The sequence below is a fragment of the Equus quagga genome, chromosome 5 (assembly GCF_021613505.1).
Source record: "Equus quagga isolate Etosha38 chromosome 5, UCLA_HA_Equagga_1.0, whole genome shotgun sequence".
NCBI classification, from domain to species: domain Eukaryota; kingdom Metazoa; phylum Chordata; class Mammalia; order Perissodactyla; family Equidae; genus Equus; species Equus quagga.
In genome coordinates this window covers 56,629,567-56,652,679 of record NC_060271.1, presented here as the reverse complement: position 1 = coordinate 56,652,679, position 23,113 = coordinate 56,629,567, and the positions used below count along the sequence as shown (strand labels likewise).

At 42.7% G+C, this 23,113-nt stretch overlaps 1 protein-coding gene across 6 annotated transcripts in view; it reads left to right on the top strand.

Annotated features, from left to right (window-relative positions):
- The window catches only part of NPAS2 (neuronal PAS domain protein 2), a 158,806-nt gene that overhangs the window by 81,737 nt on the left and 53,956 nt on the right, over positions 1–23,113 (top strand). For 5 of the 6 annotated variants that reach the window (XM_046661244.1, XM_046661247.1, XM_046661243.1 and 2 more), the window contains exons 3-4: positions 13,812–13,960; positions 20,581–20,672. In XM_046661244.1, the coding sequence (XP_046517200.1) occupies positions 13,812–13,960; positions 20,581–20,672 (241 nt within the window). Of the gene's footprint in view, positions 1–13,811; positions 13,961–20,378; positions 20,446–20,580; positions 20,673–23,113 lie in introns of those variants that run through there. The other variant, XM_046661248.1, reaches the window with a different exon arrangement.

Below are 23,113 nucleotides of genomic sequence, written 5' to 3'. Positions count from 1 at the left end.
GTTCTGATACAAAGATTTTTGAACTTCTTCCCTTTAGAGAAACACAGGATTTTGATGATGTATAAAATGCTTCTGCACCAGACATTCATGTGTCCTTGTGAATTTAAGGAAGAAAGAGGGCCAAGGACACAAACCTGCAGGTGCATGTTTACATTTACCTGCATGCTCAGACTACCCACTCCTGCCACAGGACCTCTCCCAGGAGGATGGGAGACGAGCATCTCCCTTCCTGGTCTGTGTCACAGGCTCCTAAGAAGGATCTGATCTCCATCCCAGCTACAGCCATGCCTCTTGAGTAGTTGAGTGTGAAGCTCAGTTTTGTACACTGTGTGTGCACACCTTTGACCATATCCCCCCTGAGAAGGAGGGGAGAGAGTCATTGAGCATAGTTTATATAGGAGGTATCCATCTCATGAAATCCCCCAACAGAAGGGCCTTCAAGGTTCCACCAGTTGGAGAAACCCGAGGGGCGTGCGTGTGTTTGTGTGTGTGGACGCGCACACATGTGCATATATGCAGATTTCCCCTCCAGGTTGCTTGGCCTTGGAACCCTGGTTCTCTCCCACCTTCCTTTCTGCAGTGCCTCTCCTTCCTTGAGTCCTCTTGATACACCTTAAGCAAGGTCATCTTGTAAGAACGCAGGCTGCTGTCCTAAATCTCATTTAGATCCTGAGCTGCAGGTACAACCCTCCTCTGGAATTCCAGAGCTCTGGGGGCCTAAACCTCTGCTCCTTACCCCATGTGCCCTAGCTAGGCCAGTATGGGTGCCCAAGTCTACCCTCAGTGTGTAGGGAAGTGTGGGAGAATAGTCTTATTGGTTTAATAGAACTTCATGTTGATAGGCAATGGTAGTTTCCTTTTGATACTTTTTCATTTTAAGATCATACCAGAGTAATAAACTCATGCCAAGGGAAGGAGGACCTGCCCACTTCATCTGCCATCCTCCTTATTCTCCAGAAGCCACCCAGAAATTTGTTTCCTCAAGAGTCTATTGTATGTACCTATTGTTCAGTTCCCCCCTGTATGCTTTCCTGCAAAAGGGCCTTGTTTACAGACCCTGCCGTCAGGCTTTCAACATCTGTTCCCACCTTTGATTCCTATGGGTCTTTTATTACATACTCACTAAAAAAGGTATGAAAAGATATACGGAGGTTCCAGACCTAGGTCAGATGGCGTCACCCTACTCCATCCTGTCCATCACACTGAACGCAGTTATAAAACCTGGGCAAAATGCATGGCACAACTATTTCAGGACCTTGGAAAGTAAATAGTAGAGGCAGATTGGGGAAGTATCACTGAACTGGCGAGGAGCTCACCATTTTCTTCCCTGTAGTATTCTCAATGCAGCTGCAAACCAGAAGCAGGATCTGCGCTAACAGAGAGAGGACCAGGAGAAGCCCTCCAGTACTGCGTGAGGAGTAGGAACAGGGTCTCTAGTGCTCACACTGAGTGAGTGGAAAGCTGCCCTTTTTTGTTTTTTTCTCCTTTTCCTTGTACCCTGTAAGCAATCCTCTGATGGCAGCAGCAGAAGCAACAGCAGCTGCAACAAGGATCCGTAGGAGACTGAAATGTTGAGGGAGGGGAACCTATCTCTCTGAGCAGAGGAGCTGTGGGTCTAAGAGGGCGGGATGAAACCCTGTCGCTTTTTTGTTTTTCCTCTCTATCTTCCTCATGCATGGTCCCAGATGAAAGTGCAGATGTGGGAAGTATGAGGCAAAGCAGAATAAATAAAGAACCAGCTTTCTGGCCAGTGGAACAAAAAGGGAGCCTTGGGAACCAGGAGGTACTGGGCAGAGATCTCAAAGAGGGAGGAGCTCAGGAAAGTGACCCTAGGAAGAAAGCGGTAAGTTCCTGAGCTCACCACTAAGCTGAATAGGCCTGCATCTCACCTTAAATAGTGTACCATAGACTTGGACCACCATGCACGGTCCAAGACTGGCCATGTGGGACAAATATAAATAGTACCATAGATTTCCTAGGAGAAACCATGGAAACCTTATGCTAGTGGCATAATATTTTTTAAATGGCAAAAGAAAAGAACTCTTAGCCCAGATTTTTATATCCAGTGAAAATATCCTTCAGAAATGAAGGTAAATGAGGATATTCTCAAATGAAGGAAAACAAAGAAATCTTAGCAAGAGACCTGCTCTGAAAGAACTGCTAAAGGAAGTTTTTCCAACAGAAAGGAAATGATATCAGTTGGGAACTTGGGATATGAGATATGAAGAAAGAGTAACAGAAATGGTAAATATCTGGCAAACTATAATAGATAGGCTGACATTGGGGAAAAAAAACTTAATCTAATCTGATTCAGTGTATATAGATGTAGTATATAAGATGACTACAACATAAAGGGAGAGAGGATAAAGGGAACTATATGGAATAAAGTTTCCACGTTCCACTTGAAATGGTAAAATATTCTAAGTAAGCTCTGAAGAGATAAGTTTTTATATTACAATCCCTAGAGTAATTACTAAGAACTATGCAAAGAAATATAGTAAGTAAAAACACAATAGATAAATTAAAATGAAATACTAAAAAATGTTTAAATAACCCAAAGAAGGCAGGAAAGGAGAAACAGGAACAGCAAAAAAACCGAAGAATGAAAAAACAGAAAATGGCTGGTAAAATGATTTACCTAAATCCAAACATATAACTAATTACATTAAATTTAAATGGTCTAAACATGCCAGCTAAAAGACAGAGATTGTCACAATGGATTTTTTTTTAAGTAGCCTAGATATATTCTTTCCACAAGGCATTTGCTTGAAATATGGTGATATAAGTAAGTTAAAAGTAAAACTATGGAAAGCAATATACCACACAAACACTAATTAAAAGAAAGCCAGATTGGCTATATTAATATAAAATAAAATACACTTCAGAGCAAAGAAAATAACCAAGAATAAAGGGTGACCTAACATAATGATAAAGGATCAATTTATCAAGAACACATAACAAGTCTAAATATATATATAGGGGCCGGCTCCATGGCTGAGTGGTTAAGTTCACGTGCTCCACTTCAGTGGCCCAGGGCTTCACCCGTTCAGATCCTGGGCGTGGACCTAGTACTGCTCATCAAGCCATGCTGAGGCGGTGTCCCACATGGCAGAACCAGAAGGACCTACAACTAGAATATACAACCCATATACTCGGGCTTTGGGGAAAAGAAGAAGAAGAAAAAAAAGAAGATTTCAACAGATATTAGCTCAAGTGCCAATCTTTTAAAAAATTAAAATTAAAATAGAAAAATAAATATGTATATACCTAACAACAGAGCTTCAAAATACATGAAGCAGTACCTAAAGAAATGAAACGAGTCTTTAATATGCCTATCTCAGTAACAGAACTGATAGATGGAAATTCAGCAAGGATATAGAACAACTGAAAAACGCCATCAACCAACAGGATCTGCTTGGCATTTATAGAATACTCCAACCAAAAATAGCAGAATACACCTAATTTTTAAATACCCATTATTGTTCATTAAGATAGACCAAATCCTGCCTCATAAAGCTAATGCAAAGAAGTCTAAATGAACTTAAGTTAAATTAGAAACAGAAAGCTAGCAGGAAAAATATCTCCAAAACATGGAAATTAAACAATATACTTCTAAGTAATCCATGGGTCAAAGAGGAACTCTCAAGGAATATTGGAAAATATTTTGACTGAACAAAAATCAAAGTACGACATATCAAAATTTGTGGGTTGCAGCTAACACAGTGCATAGAGGGAAATCTATAGCATGAAATGCTCATAGTAAAAAAGAGAAAAGGGCTCAGATCAACAACTAAGCTTCCACCTTAAGAGAATACAAACAAAAGAGCAAAATAAATTCAAGAAGAAGAGTGAAGATTATAATATAAAAGCAGAAATCAGTAAGATTGAAAAAATAAAAATAATAGAGAAAAATCAATGAAACCAAAAGGTGATTTAAAAATTATTAATAAAATTGGTAAGCCTATTGCAAGAATGACAAAAAAGAAGACACAAATTACCCAATAGCAGGGCAGGGGTCAAAGGAGCTATCACTACACATCCCTCAGATATTAAAAGGACCCTAAGGAAATACTGTGAACAACTGCATCGATATAAATTCAACACCTTAGATGAAGTATAGCAATTACTCAAAAACCATAAGCTACCAAAACTCATACAAGATGAAATAGAAAACCTAAAAAGTCCTGTAACTAATAACGAAATTGAATTTGCGGTTTAAAACCTTCTGAAAAGAAATCTCCAAACCCAGATGGTTCCACTGATGAATTCTGCCAAGCATTAAAAGAAGAAATTTCACCAATTCTACAGTTGCCACCAGAAAGTTGAAGAGGAGGAAATATTTTCCAACTTATTTTGTGAGACCAGCATTACCCAGAAAAAGTCAGTACAGGAAAATAAAACTACAGACCAACTTCCTTCATGAACATAGATGCAAAAATCCTCAAGAAAACATTAGCAAATCATATATATATATATATACACATATATGTATGTTTATACACACACACATATGGTGATATATACACACATGTATATAAAATACATGATGACCAAGTGAGTTTTATCCAGGGAATGCAAGGTGTTCAATATTCAAAAACCAATCATTTGTAATCCACCAAGTTAGCTAAAGAAGAAAAGCCAAAACCACATGATCACCTTAATTGATGCAGAAAAGAATTTGACAAAATTCAACTCTATGATGTAAACTTTCTTCAAACTAGGAATAGGAGGGAATTTCCTTAACCTGATAAAGAGCATTTACATAAAACCTACAGCTGATATACCTAATGGTGAAAGACAATGTTTTCCTCCTAAGTTGGGGAGCAATACAAAGATACCTGTTCTCATCACTCCTATCCCACATCATACTGTAAGTCCTAGCCAGAGCAGTCAGACAGTAAGAGAAATAAAAGACGTATTGATTGGAAAAAGAAATAATACCTTCCTTATTCATAGCTGACATGATTATATATGTAGAACATCCTAGGAAACTTACCAGAAACAAACAAACAAACGACCCCCTATAACTAATAAGCGAATTTAGCAAGGTCACAGGACACAAGGTCAACACACATAAATCAGTCATCTTTTTGTAGGCTAGCAATAAACTATTAGAAACCGATATTAAAAACACAATACCAGGGGCTGGCCCCGTGGCCGAGTGGTTAAGTTCGCGCACTCCGCTGCAGGCGGCCCAGTGTTTCGTTAGTTCGAATCCTGGGCGGGGACATGGCACTGCTCATCAGACCACGCTGAGGCGGCGTCCCACATGCCACAACTAGAAGGATCCACAACGAAGAATATACAACTATGTACTGGGGGGCTTTGGGGAGAAAAAGGAAAAAATAAAATCTTAAAAAAAAAAAACACACAATACCATTTACAATCAATCTAAAAGAATGAAATACTTAGGTATAAATCTAATAAAACATATATAGGATATTTATGTGAAAACTGCAAAATACTCATTACAGAAATCAAGGAAAACCTAAATAAATGGAGAGATATATCATGTTTATGACTGGAAGACTCAATGGAGTAAAGATATCAATTTTCCCTAAATTGGTCCATAGGTTGTTTTTTTTTTTTGGAAGATTGTCACCTGAGCTAACAACTGTTGCCAATCTTCTTTTTTTTATTTCCTGCTTTTTCTCCCCAACCCCACCCCAGTACATAGTTGTACATTTTTAGTTGTGGGTCCTTCTAGTTGTGGCACGTGGGACACCACCTCAGCATGACCTGACAAGCGGTGCCATGTCTGCGCCCAGGATCCGAACCGGCAAAACCCTGGGTGGCCGAAGCGGAGCGCATGAACTTAAGCACTCGGCCACAGGGCCAGCCCTGGTCCATAGATTTAAAGCGATTTCAATCAAAATCCCAGCAGAACTCTTTATAGATACAGACAAGTTGATTGTAAAATATAATGGAAAGGCAGAGAAATTAGAATAGCTAAAATAATTTTGAAAAATAAGAGTAAAGTTGGAGGAATCATATTATCCCATTTTACAACTTACTGTGAAGCTACAATAATCAAGACAGTGTGGTATTGGGGGAAGGATAGACCATAGGTCAATGGAACAGAATAGAGAATAGAGAACCCAGAAATCGACCCACATAAATATGACCAATTGATTTTTTACAAAGTTGCAAAGGTAATTTAATGTGAAAATGTCTTTTTTAAAAATGGAGTTGGAACAATTGAACAACCATACTCAAATAAACTTCAACCTAAACCTTACATATTATAAAAATAACTAACTGAAAATGGATCATAAATCTAAACGTAAAATGTGTAAAACTCTTAGGAGAAAATCTTCACAGACTGAGGTTAGGCAAAGGGTTCTTAGACCTCACACCAAAGCACAATCCTAAAGAAAAAACATCATTAACTTGGACTTCATCAAAATTAAAAACCTTTACCCTGTGATAAACAATATTAAGAGAATGAAAAGGCAAGCTGGGAGAAAATCTTGACAAATCACATGTCTGACAAAGGACTTGTATCAGAATATATAAAGAACTCTCAAAACTCAACAGTAAGAAAACAAAAATCCCAATTTAAAATTGGGCAAAAAGACATGAACGGATGCTTCACCAAAGAAGATACACAGATGGCAAAAATTACAGGAAAAGATGTTCAACATCATTAACCATTAGAAAAATGCAAATTAAAGTCCCGATGAGATAACACTGAGCATCTCTTAGATTAGCTCAGAGAGAAAGTCCTGACAGTACTGACTCCCCTCGAGGCCCAGGAACATCTGGATCTCTCCTACATGGCTGGCGAGAAGGTAAAATGGTACAGCCACTCTGGAAAACAGTTTGGCAGTTTCTTATAAAGTTAAACATACGCTTTCCATGCGACCCAGCCATCCCACACCCAGGCTACTTACTTCAGAGAGCTGAAAACTTATGTTCACACAAAAACCTGGTCACAAATGTTTACAGCAGCTCTATTCATAATCCCCAAAAACGGGAAACAACCCGAATTCTTTCAACGGATGAATGGATAAACAAGCTGTGGTACCTCTGTCCCATAGAACACGACTCCACGAGGGGAAGGGCCAAGGGACTGACAGGGCAGCAACCTGGATGAACCTCGGAGGCGTTCGGCCGGGTCCAAGGAGGCAGGCTCAAAAGGTTTCATGCTGTGTGATTGTATTTATGTGACATTCTCGAAAAGAGAGCATAGTGATGGAGAACAGAACAGGGGTTGCCAGGGGTTACAGGTGTGGGGGGGGGGGGAACGGTTGTCTCTTGATTGTGATGATGGTTACGTGAATTTATACACGTGCTAAAATTTATAGAACTCTGCCCAAAAGAACAAGTCAAGTTTACTGTATGTTAATTTTAAGAGTAAACATTTTTAAAGGCATATGTATCATCAGCATCACTTTTTCTAGACAAATGACATTAGGGTGTGACTCCTTTGCCTCTGACCCCCGCCCTCTCCCCTGTGACTCCTGATGGGGGAGCAGAGCCGCTAGCCATGCAGGGCGCTGGGGTACTGTTGCTGACCATCCTCACCTCTCCTTCCTGTCTCTGCTCACTCCCCACTAAGTTCGTCCCCCTCCCCCTTCTCCTGATGTCCTGACCAGTTTGCCTCCCCGAGACCATCCGTCAACACCTGTCCCAGACTCATCGGAAGCTGAGACCAGATTGCCTGGTCTGGCATTTCAGACGCTGTGGTTGGCCTCACTCTTCTTGTCCACTCGCTGCTCTCTTTACTCTCCCACATGTCCCAGCTCTCCGGTCCAACTCCAGCACTGAGCTCTTCCTTGGGCTGTCCTCCCCACCACCTGCCCATCCATCCCTCAGGGCCACCTCGCATGCGGCCCCTCCCTGAGGGCTTCCCTGACCACCTCACATGGCTGATGTGCCTTTGAGAACTCCCTGGGCCATTTGTTTAAACGTCTTCCCTAGTCTGTGTCACACTGCACCTTGTGTAGTAGCTCTTGAGGTGTGAATTCCTTCTTGTCCTCTAGACTCTAAGCTTCTCTGAGTTGAGTCCCAACACCTGGTTATTGTTGCCTCCTCATATTACTTGATGGAGTGTCTTGCATACAAAAGGTGCTAATCAAAGAATGTAGACAGAATATCAAGGCTATCTTCCCTGTTTCTAACTGGTATGGTCTGGAGAACCCTCAAGTCAGTAGTGTAAGAAGCCCTTGTACTACCAGATGTGGGGCCTGGAAGGTGACCTGACCCCCCTTCCCTGGAGGTCTGTCCATATTGCACTCAATGAAGGGATCCTCAAGGTCCACCCTCGGGGAGACTTTCTGCCGCGATCCCCACAATGTCTGTCTAGACAGACTAGGTTGTGCTGCGGTAACAAACAACCCCTGCATCTCAGTAAATCCTACACATTCATCACAGGTTGGCTGGGCCTTTGCCGGAAAGTGTCCTCACTCAGGGACCTGGGCTGAGACAGACTTCACCTCTCTCAGGGCCAAGATAGGAAAAAGGAATGTGGCAGACTTTACACTGCCTCTTCCCGCTTCTGCCTGGAAAGGCACATGCCCTTTTTGCCTGCCTTTCCTTGGCCAAGGCAAGTCATCTGGCCATGCCTAAGTTCCAGGGGGCAGGGAAATGCAACCCTGCTCTGTCTAGAAGGAAACCAGAAATATTCGGTGAGCAGTAGCCCCAACCACCGCAGGTGAGCACAGCAGTGGGAAGAGTTACCCCTCCTAGGAGCTGGAACTGAGAGCAAAATCTTCCCTTGATTTTCTGCAGGATCCTTCCCGGAACATAAACACGGTCATCCTCTTAGCATGCAATGCCATTTTCCTGCAGAGTGTGTTTAGTTTCTGTGCTATAAACTCAAGCAGCCAGAATTCTACACTCTTGGTTCCGTGCTCCCAGGACACTGGTGCATAGCTCCCTAACAGATCACATCACAGTGGTTTTGGAGGGAGCTGTGGGAGGAGCCAGGAGAGTGCAGTGCTGCACGGCACGGGCACCTGAGCCAGCCTGCTCCATCACTTCCTAGTCCTGTGATGTTGGCAAAGTATACAACCTCTCCGTGCTTCAGCTGCTTCCCCTGTGAAATGGGAATCATAATAGTACCCCTACCTTAAAGGGTCGTTGTGAGAATTAAAGGAATTAAGACATGTAAAGCACTGAAAATAGTGCCTGCTAGAGGATATGAACAGACATTTCTCCGAAGAAGATATACAGATGGCCAACAGGCTCATGAAAAGATGTTCAACATCACTGATTATCAGGGAAATGCAAGTCAAAACTACACTAAGATATCACCTTACACCCGTTGGAATGGCTATAATCACCAAGACAAAAAATAACAAATGTTGGAGAGGTTGTGGAGAAAAGGGAACCCTGATACACTGCTGGTGGGAATGCAAACTGGTGCAGCCACTATGGAAAACAGTATGGAGATTCCGCAAAAAACTAAAAGTAGGAATACCATATGACCCAGCTATCTCACTACTGGGTATTTATCCAAAGAACTTGAAATCAACAATTCAAAGAGACTTATGCACCCTTATGTTTGTTTCAGCATTATTCACAATAGCCAAATCATGGAAGCAACTCAAGTGCCCATTGACTGATGATTGGATAAAGAAGATGTGGTATATATACAATGGAATACTACTCAGCCATTAGAAAACACAAAATCATCCCATTCGCAACAACGTGGATGGACCTTGAGGATATTATGTTAAGCGAAATAAGGTGGACAGAGAAAGACAAACACCATATGATTTCACTCAGATGTGGAAGATAAACACAAGGACAAAGAGAACAGTTCAGTGGTTACCAGGGGGAAGGGGACTGGGGGAGGGCACAGGGGGTGAAGGGGGGCACTTACATGATGACGGACAAGAAATAACGTACAACTGAAATCTCGCAATGTTGTAAACTATTATGACCCCAATAAAAAAAAAATTATGCCTGCTACATGGTAAGTGCCCAGCAGATGTTACCTAGGTAAGCAGACGTCCCATGAGGGACCCCAGAAAAGAAAACCTGAAGCTCTTTGAGCCCTGCATTCAAAATCAAAGGGTGAGGCTTGTTTCAATGTATATTTAAAACACACACACACACACCCATCCCTTCCTCCCAGGCTTCCTCTCTCCCTCTCTCTTTTTCTCTCTCTTAAACCCAATTAGAAGAAGACAAACAATCCAATTGAAAAATGGGCAGAAGATTTGAACAGATGCTTCACAGAAGAAGATATATGAAAGGGCATTAAACATGCGAAAAGATGTTTAACATCACTAGTGATCAGAAAAACGCAAATTAAAACCATAATGAGGTAAACCACAATGGCTAACATGAAACTGACAATACCAAGTGGTGGCAAGGATGTGAAGCATGTGGAACTCTCATAAGTTGATGGTGGCAATGCAAAAACGGTACAGCCACTTCATGTAACAGGATGGCGGTATCTTACAATGTTAAACATACATCTATCATATGACACAGCAATTTCGTGCCAATGTATTTACCCAAGAGAAGCGAATGCCTAGTCTACACAAAGATGTGGACATGTCAGAACAGCCTTATTCTTAATAGCCCCCAACTGGAAAGAACCCAAATGTCATGGCATAGTCGTACAACGGAACACTGGTCGACAGTCAAAAGGAATGAAATATTAATATATGCAGCAACATGGATGAATCTCAAAAACTTTATGCTAAATGAAAAAGACTATATGCTATCTGATTCCATTTATGGGAAATTCTATAAAAGGCAAAGCTGAAGTGATGGCAGATCACTGGTTTTCTGTGGCTGTTGTCAAGGAGAGATCAACAACGGAAATGCGGGAGAAAACCTTTTAGGATCAGGAAACTGTTTTATATTTGGGTTTTGGTGGTGGTTACACAATTCCCAAAATTCATCAAATTATACACTTAAAATAGGTGAATTTTATTGAATATAAATAATGCCCTAAAAGAAAAAACAAACCCAAAGGCTGATTAAGTGTCTTTCAGCTTGTCCCCCTGTCTTGCGTGGGATGGTCTCAGGCCTGCCGAGCAGACCTCCTTATTGGAAATAAGGTCATTTGAGGCTCATTTTCTTTCCCTTGCCTCAGAGCTATGGATCGAGCTGACATTGACCGATTTCCACTGGGCCCCATAGTGTGTCTCAGGCGGAGGCTGACGGAAACAAACTTGTGTTTCTGCCACTAATGATACAAGCCTTCATCGTATCCTCTGCCAGGCCCTGTTCGTTGTCATTACACCCATTGAAGAAGAGAACAGTGATAACGAGCTGGGTGTTATCCGCTCACAAATAATTTATAATGGGCAAACTAGGACAGGAACAGAGCTTTTTTTGGCTAAGGAGGTTGCATGTCACTCTTTAAAATCTAGGCCAAAAAATTATTTATAATGCATAGACAGTCACTCAGAAAGTTAAAAGGTTCCTTTCTTCTCTCCCGTGTGTTTGAACACTGTGCTTTTTGCCCCGGACTAGCAAAAAGGCCCCTGAGCATCTCACTGCTACACCTGCAGTCAGCCTGTGCTTGTGAGAGAGCACATGGGAAGACAGTTACTCGGCGAGGCGTGAGGCCTTTGTAGAAACCCCTTAAAGAATTTCAGCTCCTCCCCCAAATCCAAGAAGGATAGAGACAAGGGAAAAGTCAGGACCTTTAGGTAAGGGTAGTGACCATGCACTTCAGGCGAGCATTGAAGAACCACCTCAGATGTTATCAGGACACAGCCTGAACTAAGACAGAGTCTGCAAAAGGTGGCTCGTAAACGGGGGTGTTGAAGTAAAAGACAGGTTGTGTGTAATGAGGCAGAGGCAGACGAACTGGTTATGGCCATCATGGCATCTAGGAAAGGGAGACTGGGAATGTGGTCCTGTGCTTCCAAGGGCCCTTTGGGGAAGCAGAATCTTTGTTGATACCAATACCTACCCCAAGGGAGGTGAATCCCTCTGATGGGAACTCACCAAGTTGTCGCAAGCCACCGGCATCCTGCCTGGCGGCGCATTGCCCAGTGGCCTCCTGATGAGTGACAGCTCTCCAGGAACTGTGTTCCCAGGCCCCGGGATGCCTGGACCAGTAGGCAGACCACGTTTGATAAGGCCTGCAGCTGTGGGCCCTGCTTTCTCTCAGTGAGCTGACTTCCTAGAACAAGTCCATCCTGGGTGAATTTGGGAGAGATGGGTCAGCCTTCCCAGCCCTGGCTTGCCTTTGAATGAGCTGGCTGTTGATGAGCGGCTGGGTCTGTGGGGCTGAGAGCCAGTCCTGGGACTATGGTGTGTCCTTGAGGATCCAGGCTTCCTCAGGGTGAGAGCGGCTTCCTGCATCACATGTTCCTTGTTTGGTGTCTACTGGAGCGGCTCCTGTAGCCGTGATTTCCTATTCAAGTTCCCAGGGTCCTAGGGTTCCTCAGAAGTACCTTGGTGGCTCAAGGGAGATCTCCTCCCCTCAAACCGAGCAGCTCCACTTTGATCTCTTTATAGGCATGCAGTGTAGTGTGGCATTTTTTTAATAGACTTTATTTATTTATTTATTTATTTATTTTGCTGAGGAAGATTAGCCCTGAGCTGACATCTCTTGCCAATCTTCCTCTTTTTTTGCTTGAGGAAGATTGGCCCTGAGCTAACATCTGTGCCAATCTTCCTCTATTTTATATGTGAGTCCCTGCCACAGCATGACTGACAGGTGTAGGTCCACACCTGGGATCCCAACCCATGAACCGGGGCTACCAAAGCAGAGCACACTAAACTTAACCACTAGGCCGTGGGGCCAGCTCCATAAACTTAATTTTTTAGAGGAGTTTTAGGTTCACAGTAAATTGGATGGAAGGTACAGAGATTTCCCATATATTCCCATTCCTACATATGCACAATCTCCCCCATTATTAACATCCCCCACCAGAGTGGTACATTTGCTACAACTGATGAACCTACGTTGACTCATCATAATCCCCCAGAGTCCATAGTTTACATTAGGCTTCACTCCTGGTGGGGTGCATTCCACAGGTTTGGACACGTGTGTGATGACACGCATCCATCCTTACAGGCTCGTACAGAGAAGTCTCACTGCCCTGAAAGCCCTCTGCGCTCCAACTGTTCACCCTCCCCTCAACCCTGGCAACCGCTGACCTTTTTAGTGTCACCATAGTTTTGCCTTTTCCAGGATGTCACGTAGTTGGAATCCTACAGTATGTATCCTTTCAGATTGGCTTCGTTCCCTTAGTAATATGCATTTAAGTTCTTCCATGTCATTTTTAAAAGGGTTCCCCTGCTCTTAGCATCTTGACAGCCGTGTGCAGTCCCTGTCATGCAATGGCCAGGGGTCCGGCATGGCTTACAGACAGTTTTTTGTGAGATGTGCCTTGTCTCCCCAATAGGAAGATGAGCTCTAGGATAGTGGCCAGGACATAAGCCCTGGGTGGCACTGGCTGTCTGCTGGACATTGGGGACACCTGGCTACCCTTCATGACTTGGTGCCACTGGCCAAGTGCATGGAGGTGGAGTGGATGTGAGCCTAAGGAAGGGCTGTCAGGTCGAGCTCCTCTGGGCTGCAGCCATCTTGTCGTTTTGCTCCTGAAGTCAGAGTGAGCAGCATCTGGCGACGGAGCTAATCTGTGTAAGCTTTTGCATCTGAGTCAGAACTTACTTATTAATACTGTCTCTCTTTGCGGCCAAGAGTCTAGCAAAACATTTTTCTGTCCCCATTACTCAGCTCTGAAATGTGGTGAATGTTACTTTCCCTGAAAGAGTTTTGATAAGTGATCACGACAGAATACACTCTGATAGAAGGTACCTCCATTTCATAATAAAGCCTTTATGAAGTGGAATGTTCCAGTCACCTGTGCATTTTGTGTTTACAGAGCTTCTCGAAACAAGTCTGAGAAGAAGCGTCGGGACCAGTTCAATGTTCTCATCAAAGAGCTTAGCTCCATGCTCCCTGGCAACACGCGGAAAATGGACAAAACCACCGTGCTGGAAAAGGTCATTGGATTTTTGCAGAAACACAATGGTAAAGGTTATACTTCTCTCTGTTTTTATGCTGCTCCTGCCCTTTCCATTTGGCAATGACTTCATCAAGCTGGTCTTCCTGCTTGGTTCTCTCTCCCCAGCAGAGCCCAACCTCATCAGTCACAGGCTTCCTCTTTCAAAGGCACTCCGCCCTCTGGAATAGCTCCATCCCCAGCAGGTGTGGGAGAGGACACTCACCTCCCAAATGGCTTTATTAGCCAGAGGAGAGAACCCAGAGTGGCCTCCCAGGGTAGCACCCAGCCCAAGCAGAGTGACGCTAACAGTGGGAGCGTCCTGATTAGAAATGTCTAAAGCAAGCATTTTTCATTCAGCCCTAGAGAAATGGAATGCCCAAGTATTCATTTGCCCCTGGGTCAGACTGCACTGGTTTCTCCAGACATCTCTGCCACCGCCCCTAAATTCTTTGGCCTTCTGAACTACACCGTGAAAAAAATAAATTGAAATTCATTAACTTACTTAATGTCAGATCCATTTTTTATTGAGATGTAACTCACGTACCATAAAATTCACAATTTTAAAGCTTATAGTTCAGTAGTTTTTAGTATATTCACAAAGTTGTGCAACCATCTAATTTTATCATCCCGAAAGAAAGCCTGGGCCCATTCACAGTCACTTCCCATTTCCCCTTCCCTCCAAATCCTGGCAACCACTGAGCTACTTTCTGTCTCTGTGGATTTGCCTGTTCTGGGCGTTTCATACAAACGGAATCATACAATATGTGGTCTTTTGTTTCTGGCTTCTTTCACTTAGCATCCATATTTTAGCAAGTATCTGTACTTCATTCCATTTTATGGCCAAATAATAGTCTATCGTATGGATATACCACACTTCATTTATCTCTTGATCAGTTGACAGATGTGGGGTTGTTTCCACATTTTGCCTATTATAAATAATACTGCTGTGAACATTCCTGTACAAGTTTTTGATTAGATCTATGTTTTCAGTTCTTTTGCATGCATACCTAGGAGTAGAATTGCTGGATCAAATGGTAGCTCAGTGTTTAACTGTTTCAGGAACTGCCAAACTGTTTTCCGCAGTGGCTGCACCATTTTACATTCCAGGAGCAATGTATGAGGGTTCCAATTTCTCCACATCCTCACCAATGCTTGTTATTGTCTGGTTGCGTATGTGTATTTACTATAGCCTTCCTAGGGAGTGTGAAGTGGTGGCTCATCGTGGTTTTGATTTGCATGTCCCTAATGACTAATGATATTGACCTTTACTGATCACTTCATGTGCTTATTGACCATTTGCATATCTTCTTTAGAGAAATGTCTATGCAAATCCTTTGCTCATTTTTAAATTGGGTGGTTTATCTTTTTGTTGTTGCGTTGTAAGAGTTCTTCATATATTCTAGATACTAGACCCTTATCAGATATGTAATTTGCAAATATTTTCCCCCATTCTGTGGGTTGTCTTGCCACTTTCTTAATGATGTCCTTTGACACACAAAAGTTTCAAATTTGATGAGGTCCAGTTTCTCTGTTGTTGTTGGTTGCTTGTGCTTTAGGTATCTTATCCCTATCTGAGAAACCATTGTCTAATCTAAGGTCGTGAAGATTTACATCTGTGTTTTCTTCTAAGAGTTGTATAGTTTTAAGCTATAAATTAAGCATTTAGATATAAGCTATACATTGAGCATTTAGATATTCAATCCATTTTGAGTTAATTTTTGTGTATGGAGTGAGGTAAGAAGTCACAGTTCGTCCTTTTGCACATGGATATCCAGTTATACCAGCACTCTATTTTTTTCTTTAACTTTTTAATGCTGTATGAAAGTATAACACACATACAGAAAATACGCGAATCATAACTATATGATTTAATTGGTTATGGCAAAATAAACAGCCAGGAAACCAACACCCAGATCAAGAAATAGAAACTTCCCCAGTAGACGCCCCTTCCTGTCTACCTCTACTTTCCCCAGAGGTAATCTCTTCTGGCTTCTAGTACCAGAGATTGATTTAACCTTACGGGACCTTGTTCAGACGGAAGCATACATCATAGACATGATGTCTGTGCGATTAATCTGTGCTCTTCCAGTGGTACGGCTACTTCGTTTTCATTGAAACGTAGTATTCCACTATATGACTTGATCCATCCTTGAACTTACATCTTTTTCAAATCCTCCTCGCTCCATTTTACTCTCCTTCACACTGACCACCCTGCCCTGCCACTCACCTAGGGATGGTACAAAACATTGGAGAATAGTTAAGAGGGTTCAGGAGCTATTAACAAGCAAGAAGAGCAGAATTCTTTATTCCTTAACCATGACACCCAACATAATAAAGTCAGAAATGTCAGATTATTGAGGAGATAATTACATAGTGATGCTTCTCTTTCACTGACATTTTTCTAGACAAGATGATTTCATGGAAGAAGGTAAGGCTAGGATATTAGATGGTTTCATTATACTTGTTATTCTTTTATTATTTCTTTAATAATTGTGTATACCTATTAAAAATGTGACAGTGATGATATATCCTCCTTTTTTTTTCCCCAAAGCTGCCCAAGGCAGAGTACAGAATATGTTAATTGCTTTTGTTAAAAGTCAGGCAAGAACAATCAAGCAGGATTGGAATAAAGTGTTGCAGCAATATTCGACTGCCAGGATAATTTAATCGGAATGGTTACATTTCCTAAAAAATGAGTTAGGCAAGTGAAATAGCAGGTTGGTTGGATTACTAAGATGTTTTGTGCAAATGACTCAAACTAGGTCAGTGGCACTGAGAAGCAGGACAGCTGTTAAATAGGACGGCTGGGATCAAGTTCATCAGTGTGACATTTATGCTGGGCTCTGTCCACTGCGGAATTGCAGAGTTGTCAATTCTGGGACCTGGAAGGGATCAGTAGCAGAAACACGGTCTCCTAACACCGGGAGTGCCTGTCTCTGTTTCGCCTTTTTCATAAGACTAAGGCCTACTCTGCACAGCGCACTTAAATGCAACCAGGACCACTCCAGAATCTCACTTATCCTTATTCACATTCAAAAGATTCCATATCCAAAAGAAAACAGAAGTTCCATGGAAGATTTTGTGGAGAAATACAGTGGTTGGACCAAAATTAGGATTAAAGCAAAAAACAGAAACAAACTTTTCATTACGTATAACCCAAATGGACGTGAACTCCCCAAGCATCTGCAGTGGTCAGCATTTCTTCAGGGCCCACCATGAGGCAGGCAGGCACTGTGCTAAGGGCACTACATATAGGAACTCATCTGAGCTTCACAGCGGTCCTTTGAGCTAGTACCATTTCACAGATGAGGCAACCAAGGCAGAGACGTTAGGCCACTCACCCTAGTCAGACAACGGGAAACATATTTGGTATTTTCATTGGTATATAGTATTCTGTTACATGAATACCAGGCAGTCTGTCTCCAGAGTCAAGTTTTTAACACTACACCCTACTGCTTCTCCACAAGAGGTGACTTATGGGGCTCTTGTGGATATTGATATCATTGCTGTGCTAAGGATGTTCATTAGTGTGGCATTTAGACTACTGGTTCTCGCCCTTGGCTGCACTTTAGAATTGCCCAAGGAGCTTTTAAAAATACATATAACTGGGTGACACCTCACACATGAACACGTCAGAATTTCTAGGGGCAGAACTCCAGTGGTGAGCTGGAGCCGGCTCACGTCAGCTTGCAAAAGATGATTGTTAAATTTTCAGGAGTTTTGCGAGCCAGTTGGCATCAAGTTGACTGCTTGAAATCAGCCACTGTGGGAGTATTTGCACCACAGGAATGGGCAAACACGACAAATCAGGGCTTTCTGTTGTAGAGATGGGGAGCCTTTTTACCAGTACACCACTGGGTAAGGCCCAAGCATCCATATTTTTAGAGCTCCCCGCGTGATTCCAGTGTGCAGCCGAGGTTGAGAACTGTGGGTTCAGACATGCTTTCTGCCTTCATGCTAACAGGAGACCACATGGTAAGTAAGGAAAGAGGATTAGGTCCACGTAGTTGTTATAATTATTTAGCTCTTTCCTCAAAACTTTCAGTTTTCTCAATTTGGGAGATAAATCTTGATCTTGAAATGTATACCTATTCTCTTTGAAGTAATCCAAATCAAAATGAGAATCTGACCATGTTTCTTTGTAGAGAAATTTTGTTTCATCGGTATCTATTATGAGAGAGAAACTCCTAAATTATGTAAACAGCAAGGCGTATTGAACATCCTTATCCACCTCCATCTAAATGTTACTTCTACAGGGCCAGGCCGACCTGCACGCTTTCCTCTTCCTGTGTGAGTCTCCAGCTGATTTAACGTCATTTTATCTCAACATCAAGTCCCATTCTTCATTCACGCCCCTTCAGCCTTTCTGCCTTAGTGGATCGGGGGGCGGGTTGGGGAATGGAGAAGGCTGCAGAACAAGGAGAAATGTCTCTGTTGGGTAGAGTAATATTTCCCCAGCCCAGCAGAGTTTCTGCTCCATTTTCCAGACTTTTCTCTGACCACATATAGCTCAAAGACATACTGCTCCTTGTTCACATGTACCAGGAGCAGCTGTGAGGTAAGCATTCTAGGGCACAACTACAACTTACACTATAGTAGAATTTTTGGGGTTTGGCTGTTAATTGCAATGTTTTCCTGCAAAAATTGCTCCCAGGTGGTTTTACCTCCTTTGCTATTTTGAAACCACTTTGACCACATCTCTTTGTTATTCCTGCCTGTGACCAGTAGCTTCTGATATTGGTCACATCAAATGCCAGTGGAGGCATGATTATGACTCTGAATTTTATTTCCCAGTTTAACATTTTTGACCTGCTTTGAGATGTTTTCTCTAACATATTTTTTGATATGCTATGAGTTGAACCTTAACTTCCAAGGATATAATCAAATTGTTGAACTACAAAGCAAATGAAATTGCTGCTTCCAGCATTGTTATGCTGTTGTTTAGAAAGCGTCCCATCATACGGAATGATCTGAAAGTTACTTATGTAAAAGAGAGGGGTCTTTCATTTTCCTTTACCATTAAGCTGAATGGGCCTCTATCTAAGTCAAATTTGGACTGCAGGAAAGACTCTTCTGGGCAATTAATCTACAGTTTGATCCTAATGGTCAAAATAATTTGACAGATGAGTTTATGGGTTGGGAAAAGGGAGAGGGCATTTATGGTGTTAACTGATTAACATATGGGTGGTCCATCTCTCTTCTAAATGGTCACACTGTGGCAACCATTTGTCTGAGGAACTGGTTTCACCCTCTCTTCCTTGCCTCGGCCAGCACCCCAGAGGGAACGCTGGCCCACAGTTGTGTGTAGCGCCCTGCCTCTGCTTCCCAGGATGCATCTTACTAAGTGTAGCCTCTGGCCGGAGTGGCAGCAGCAACTTGTTCTTTCTGAAATCTCAAGGAAAAAACCGTCCTGGGAGAGCCAAGCCTTGCAGAGAACACTGGGTGACTGAACACATGAAGCTTTACACAATCACGTGCGTTAACTCAGCCTTTCCCATCATCTTCATTCACGGGTAACCACGGAACTGATTCAAATCCATTCACCCAAATGGCGGAATGCGTTCTGCACACTCCATGTAAGAGGCTACCAGCAGCACAGGGTCAAAGGAGGAAGCCTTTCAATGTTTCTCCTAGTTTAAAGTTTATAGATTATCTGCCTGAACAATTTGCATTTTCCAGGAGGTTGTTAAACAGGTTGGGTTATTTCTCTGAGGTAGGATATAAATCAGATGTACTTAAGTTTTTCTTAGCACCAAGAGAATAATCCCTAAAGAAACCTCTTACTACATAAAGGGGAGCTAAGTGTTGGTTAAACATGGAGGATAAACCGAAGGAAAATCAAATATATTCGATATAGCATTTAAGTTATCTGTAATAATCTCATCAGAGATGTTTTAGTAATAAAACAAAGCACTCTTTCAAAAGTGCAGAACTAGAGTCTTTAAGGAGACCTGTGTAGACTGATGACTACTGAATTTACAAACGTGAATAACATCTTCAGCAAGAGGGAGTTACAGAAACAAGCAAACTATAGATAACCCAACAAAGTTTTGAGAAGAGTAAATTCTGGCTTTAAAAAGAACTAAGTAACATGTATCTGTATGGCACATTATACTTCAGTACCTGGAAATGCTGAAGAATACATTACATTCTGCATGGACACAATAGGTTATTTACCACGAGCCTAAGATGCTTCTGGAATTTTGAACATCCCATATCTCTAAAGTCTTTTGCTTCACCTTAACCACGGAGAAGCAGCTTACGAACGCGTGTCACCATCCCAGTCTTCTTCCTGTTGCCTTGATAGGTGTCAACTACCACACTCCAACTGCTGATGATGGCCTTTGTCTTGTAGAAATTCAAAGGCATTGTGCCACCTGCTAATAGCAGGCACTACGCCCATGCAGAGGGCGGGGACTCTCCTCCCCAAAGCCTGAGTCAAGGATGTGAAAACATCAAGAGGTGTTTTTAAGCCCATTACATCCAAAGTTCACAGTCCTTGGAAATCAGGGTAACATATCTCCTTATACTGGCTTCTTTAATTAAACTACACAGAGGTTTACACAAAATTACATGTACTTCACTTGTTAATTCCAATTTCTAGGTGCCTTTGAATATAAAAGCTTATTTCTGTTTTTTTTTTTAGAAGTCTCAGCGCAAACGGAAACCTGCGACGTTCAGCAGGACTGGAAGCCTTCGTTCCTCAGTAATGAAGAATTCACCCAGCTGATGTTGGAGGTGAGACTGCACTTTCAGATTAGCTTAATGGGTTGCAAATCAAAGTGTAGCTGCTTGTTCCAGATAAGACCTGTCCCAAAGTAAACAACTGTTCTTGACCCTGGAAAGAGGTCTTGAAACAGAACCCCCTCTGAAGCTCTGCACACTGTTGCTTGTGTTTTGGCTACTGAGTTGGGCAGTGTAAGCAAGGATCCCCGAACGGAACAGGGTGTGTACGGTCACGGCACTGATGGCAGGGCGGGCCCACCCATCCTCACCCAACTAGAGGACACCGGGTGCGTGGGGGTGGCCAGGTTGGAGGTAGGTAGAGCAAGAGGAAGGAGAGAGGAAAGATTATATCTCTGCACCGTCTTTTGGCTCAGACAGTCTCCTTTTCAGAATGCAATAATATTTTCCCTTAGAAGAACACATTTTGAAAACAAAAGTCTTCTTTTAAAGTTAAACTTGAGCTCCTATTACATCAACATGACAGGTGGGTGTCACAGCCATAGGTAACACTCTGCCTCCCCACCCAGCACACACCCCTTCTGCGCTGAGAGAGGTGCTCACGTTTCTTACCCTAGACAGTCAGGCGCCCACACCCACCTGCAGAAATCTGGCTGATCTGAGTGAATGGCCTTCCTCGATGTCAGATGTTTATATATGAGTGAAATCTCTCTGTACACATGAGGGTAAGTCTGCAAAAATGTCTGGCTCAGAGCTCCGAATTCTAAACTGGGGCTAAGACTGGGAGACCATGGATGTGACCGTGGAGGGAGAGAAAGCCCCAGACGTGGCATGTCTGGGCCCTTGAGCGAGAAGACGAAAACTGGGACAGATGAGGTCAGCAAACGGAAGTTAGACCCTGGCTGTGTGTCAGTGGTTCCTGGCAGGGTTTTTGGAAAGTGGCTTCTTGGGCTAAATCTTTCTATATCTCGTCTTATGTGCCTATATAAGACTGATGTAAACTTTAATTTACATAAATTAACTATGCAGAAAACAGAAAGTACTGGAGTAAGAAAATGCCAGAATGAAGATGTCCAAATATTATGAAATATAAACGCATTAATGAAAATTTGCATAAAATGAAAGGTACTTAAATCTACATGTGAGCTATATTTAAAGAAAATACAGAGCTTTCTCCAGAAGCAATGCATTTTAAGTATATTAAATTTAGAGCAGCTTGTGAAATAGAATGTTGAATTAATGCATCATTATACTACTTTGCATAAATCATTTTGTCTTTTAATTCTTAGGAAAAAGTGGTTAAAACGCATAACCCTACAGCACCCAGCCTCTTTTTAAGAGCCTTTTTAAGAGCACAACCTTTTTCTTTTTCCAGTGAGTTTCAAGATATCAAAAGTATTTGGGGAAACATGACTTTTACAAAATTAAAAATGGATAAATATCCAGGCTGAAAGGGAGGACTAAGATTCAGGACACTAGAATTTCTAGAGAAAGAAGATTTTAGATTCGTATGGCTATTCCTTCTGCACTTTCTCCTGCTCCCAAGATAAACTCCTTGAAGCCGATCTAAAGGAATCATGCTAGATGAGAGAACTGGACCTGAAATGAAGCCTGTACAGCAGGCGGGCCTCCTGGGTGAGCTGCAGCTTTGAGGAGGCTGGGAAACCCAGCAGCTACTCCTTTTGACTTCTCTCTGCTGTTTTAGGCTTCTATTCTAACCTGTTGCTCTCCAGTAGACGCAGACCCGGTGGTGAGTAGCGGCAGCCTCCCCTATCTTCTCCCGAGGGTCCGAGCCCCAGCAGTGGCCCCCACAGGATGATGTCATCATTCTCCACTGTGTAACTTCTTCATGCTGTGTGTCCCGTGCCAGCTGCACGGCCTTCTCCTTTTTCAGAGTCATTTCAGGGAACACGAGGAGTCCAGACGCCATATCTTAGCAACCAGGAGGTTCCCATTTTAAATGAGAACAGAACCCCTCAGGCCCCAGGGCACTGACCTGCTCGTGCCTTCTGGCTGTGAATCCTTCCTTCCTCCCTCTTCTCTCAAAAAGGCCCTAAACCGGACTCCTGGAGGGCTCACGCAGCTGTGGAGTTTGAAAGAACAAAAATGACTTGGTTGCACACCAGTCACACTGGTGAAGTGTAAGCTGGCCAAGATCGTAGCCACAAGCATTTGAACAGGTAGACTCAAAAGGAGGAAAGCTTTTGTTGACCGATGACTAGGGAGTTTGTGGTGTTTCTGGACTTTATTCAGAAAACTACAGCGATCTTTTCTCTTAGCCCAGAGGGCGTCCCAGAGAATGCAGAAAGATTCCATCAGAATCGGGAAAGGGGTGGCTTCATTTCCCCCTGGGGTGTGGCAGGTATAATATTTGGACCATTATGGCACCTTTGGCGTCTCTGAAGCTCCTCTCAAAGGCACCTTTGCCTTGAGAGGGGCACATCACTTTGCAGTCACATTCTGTTGAGTGTCTCTCGAATGCTGCTGACGGGACT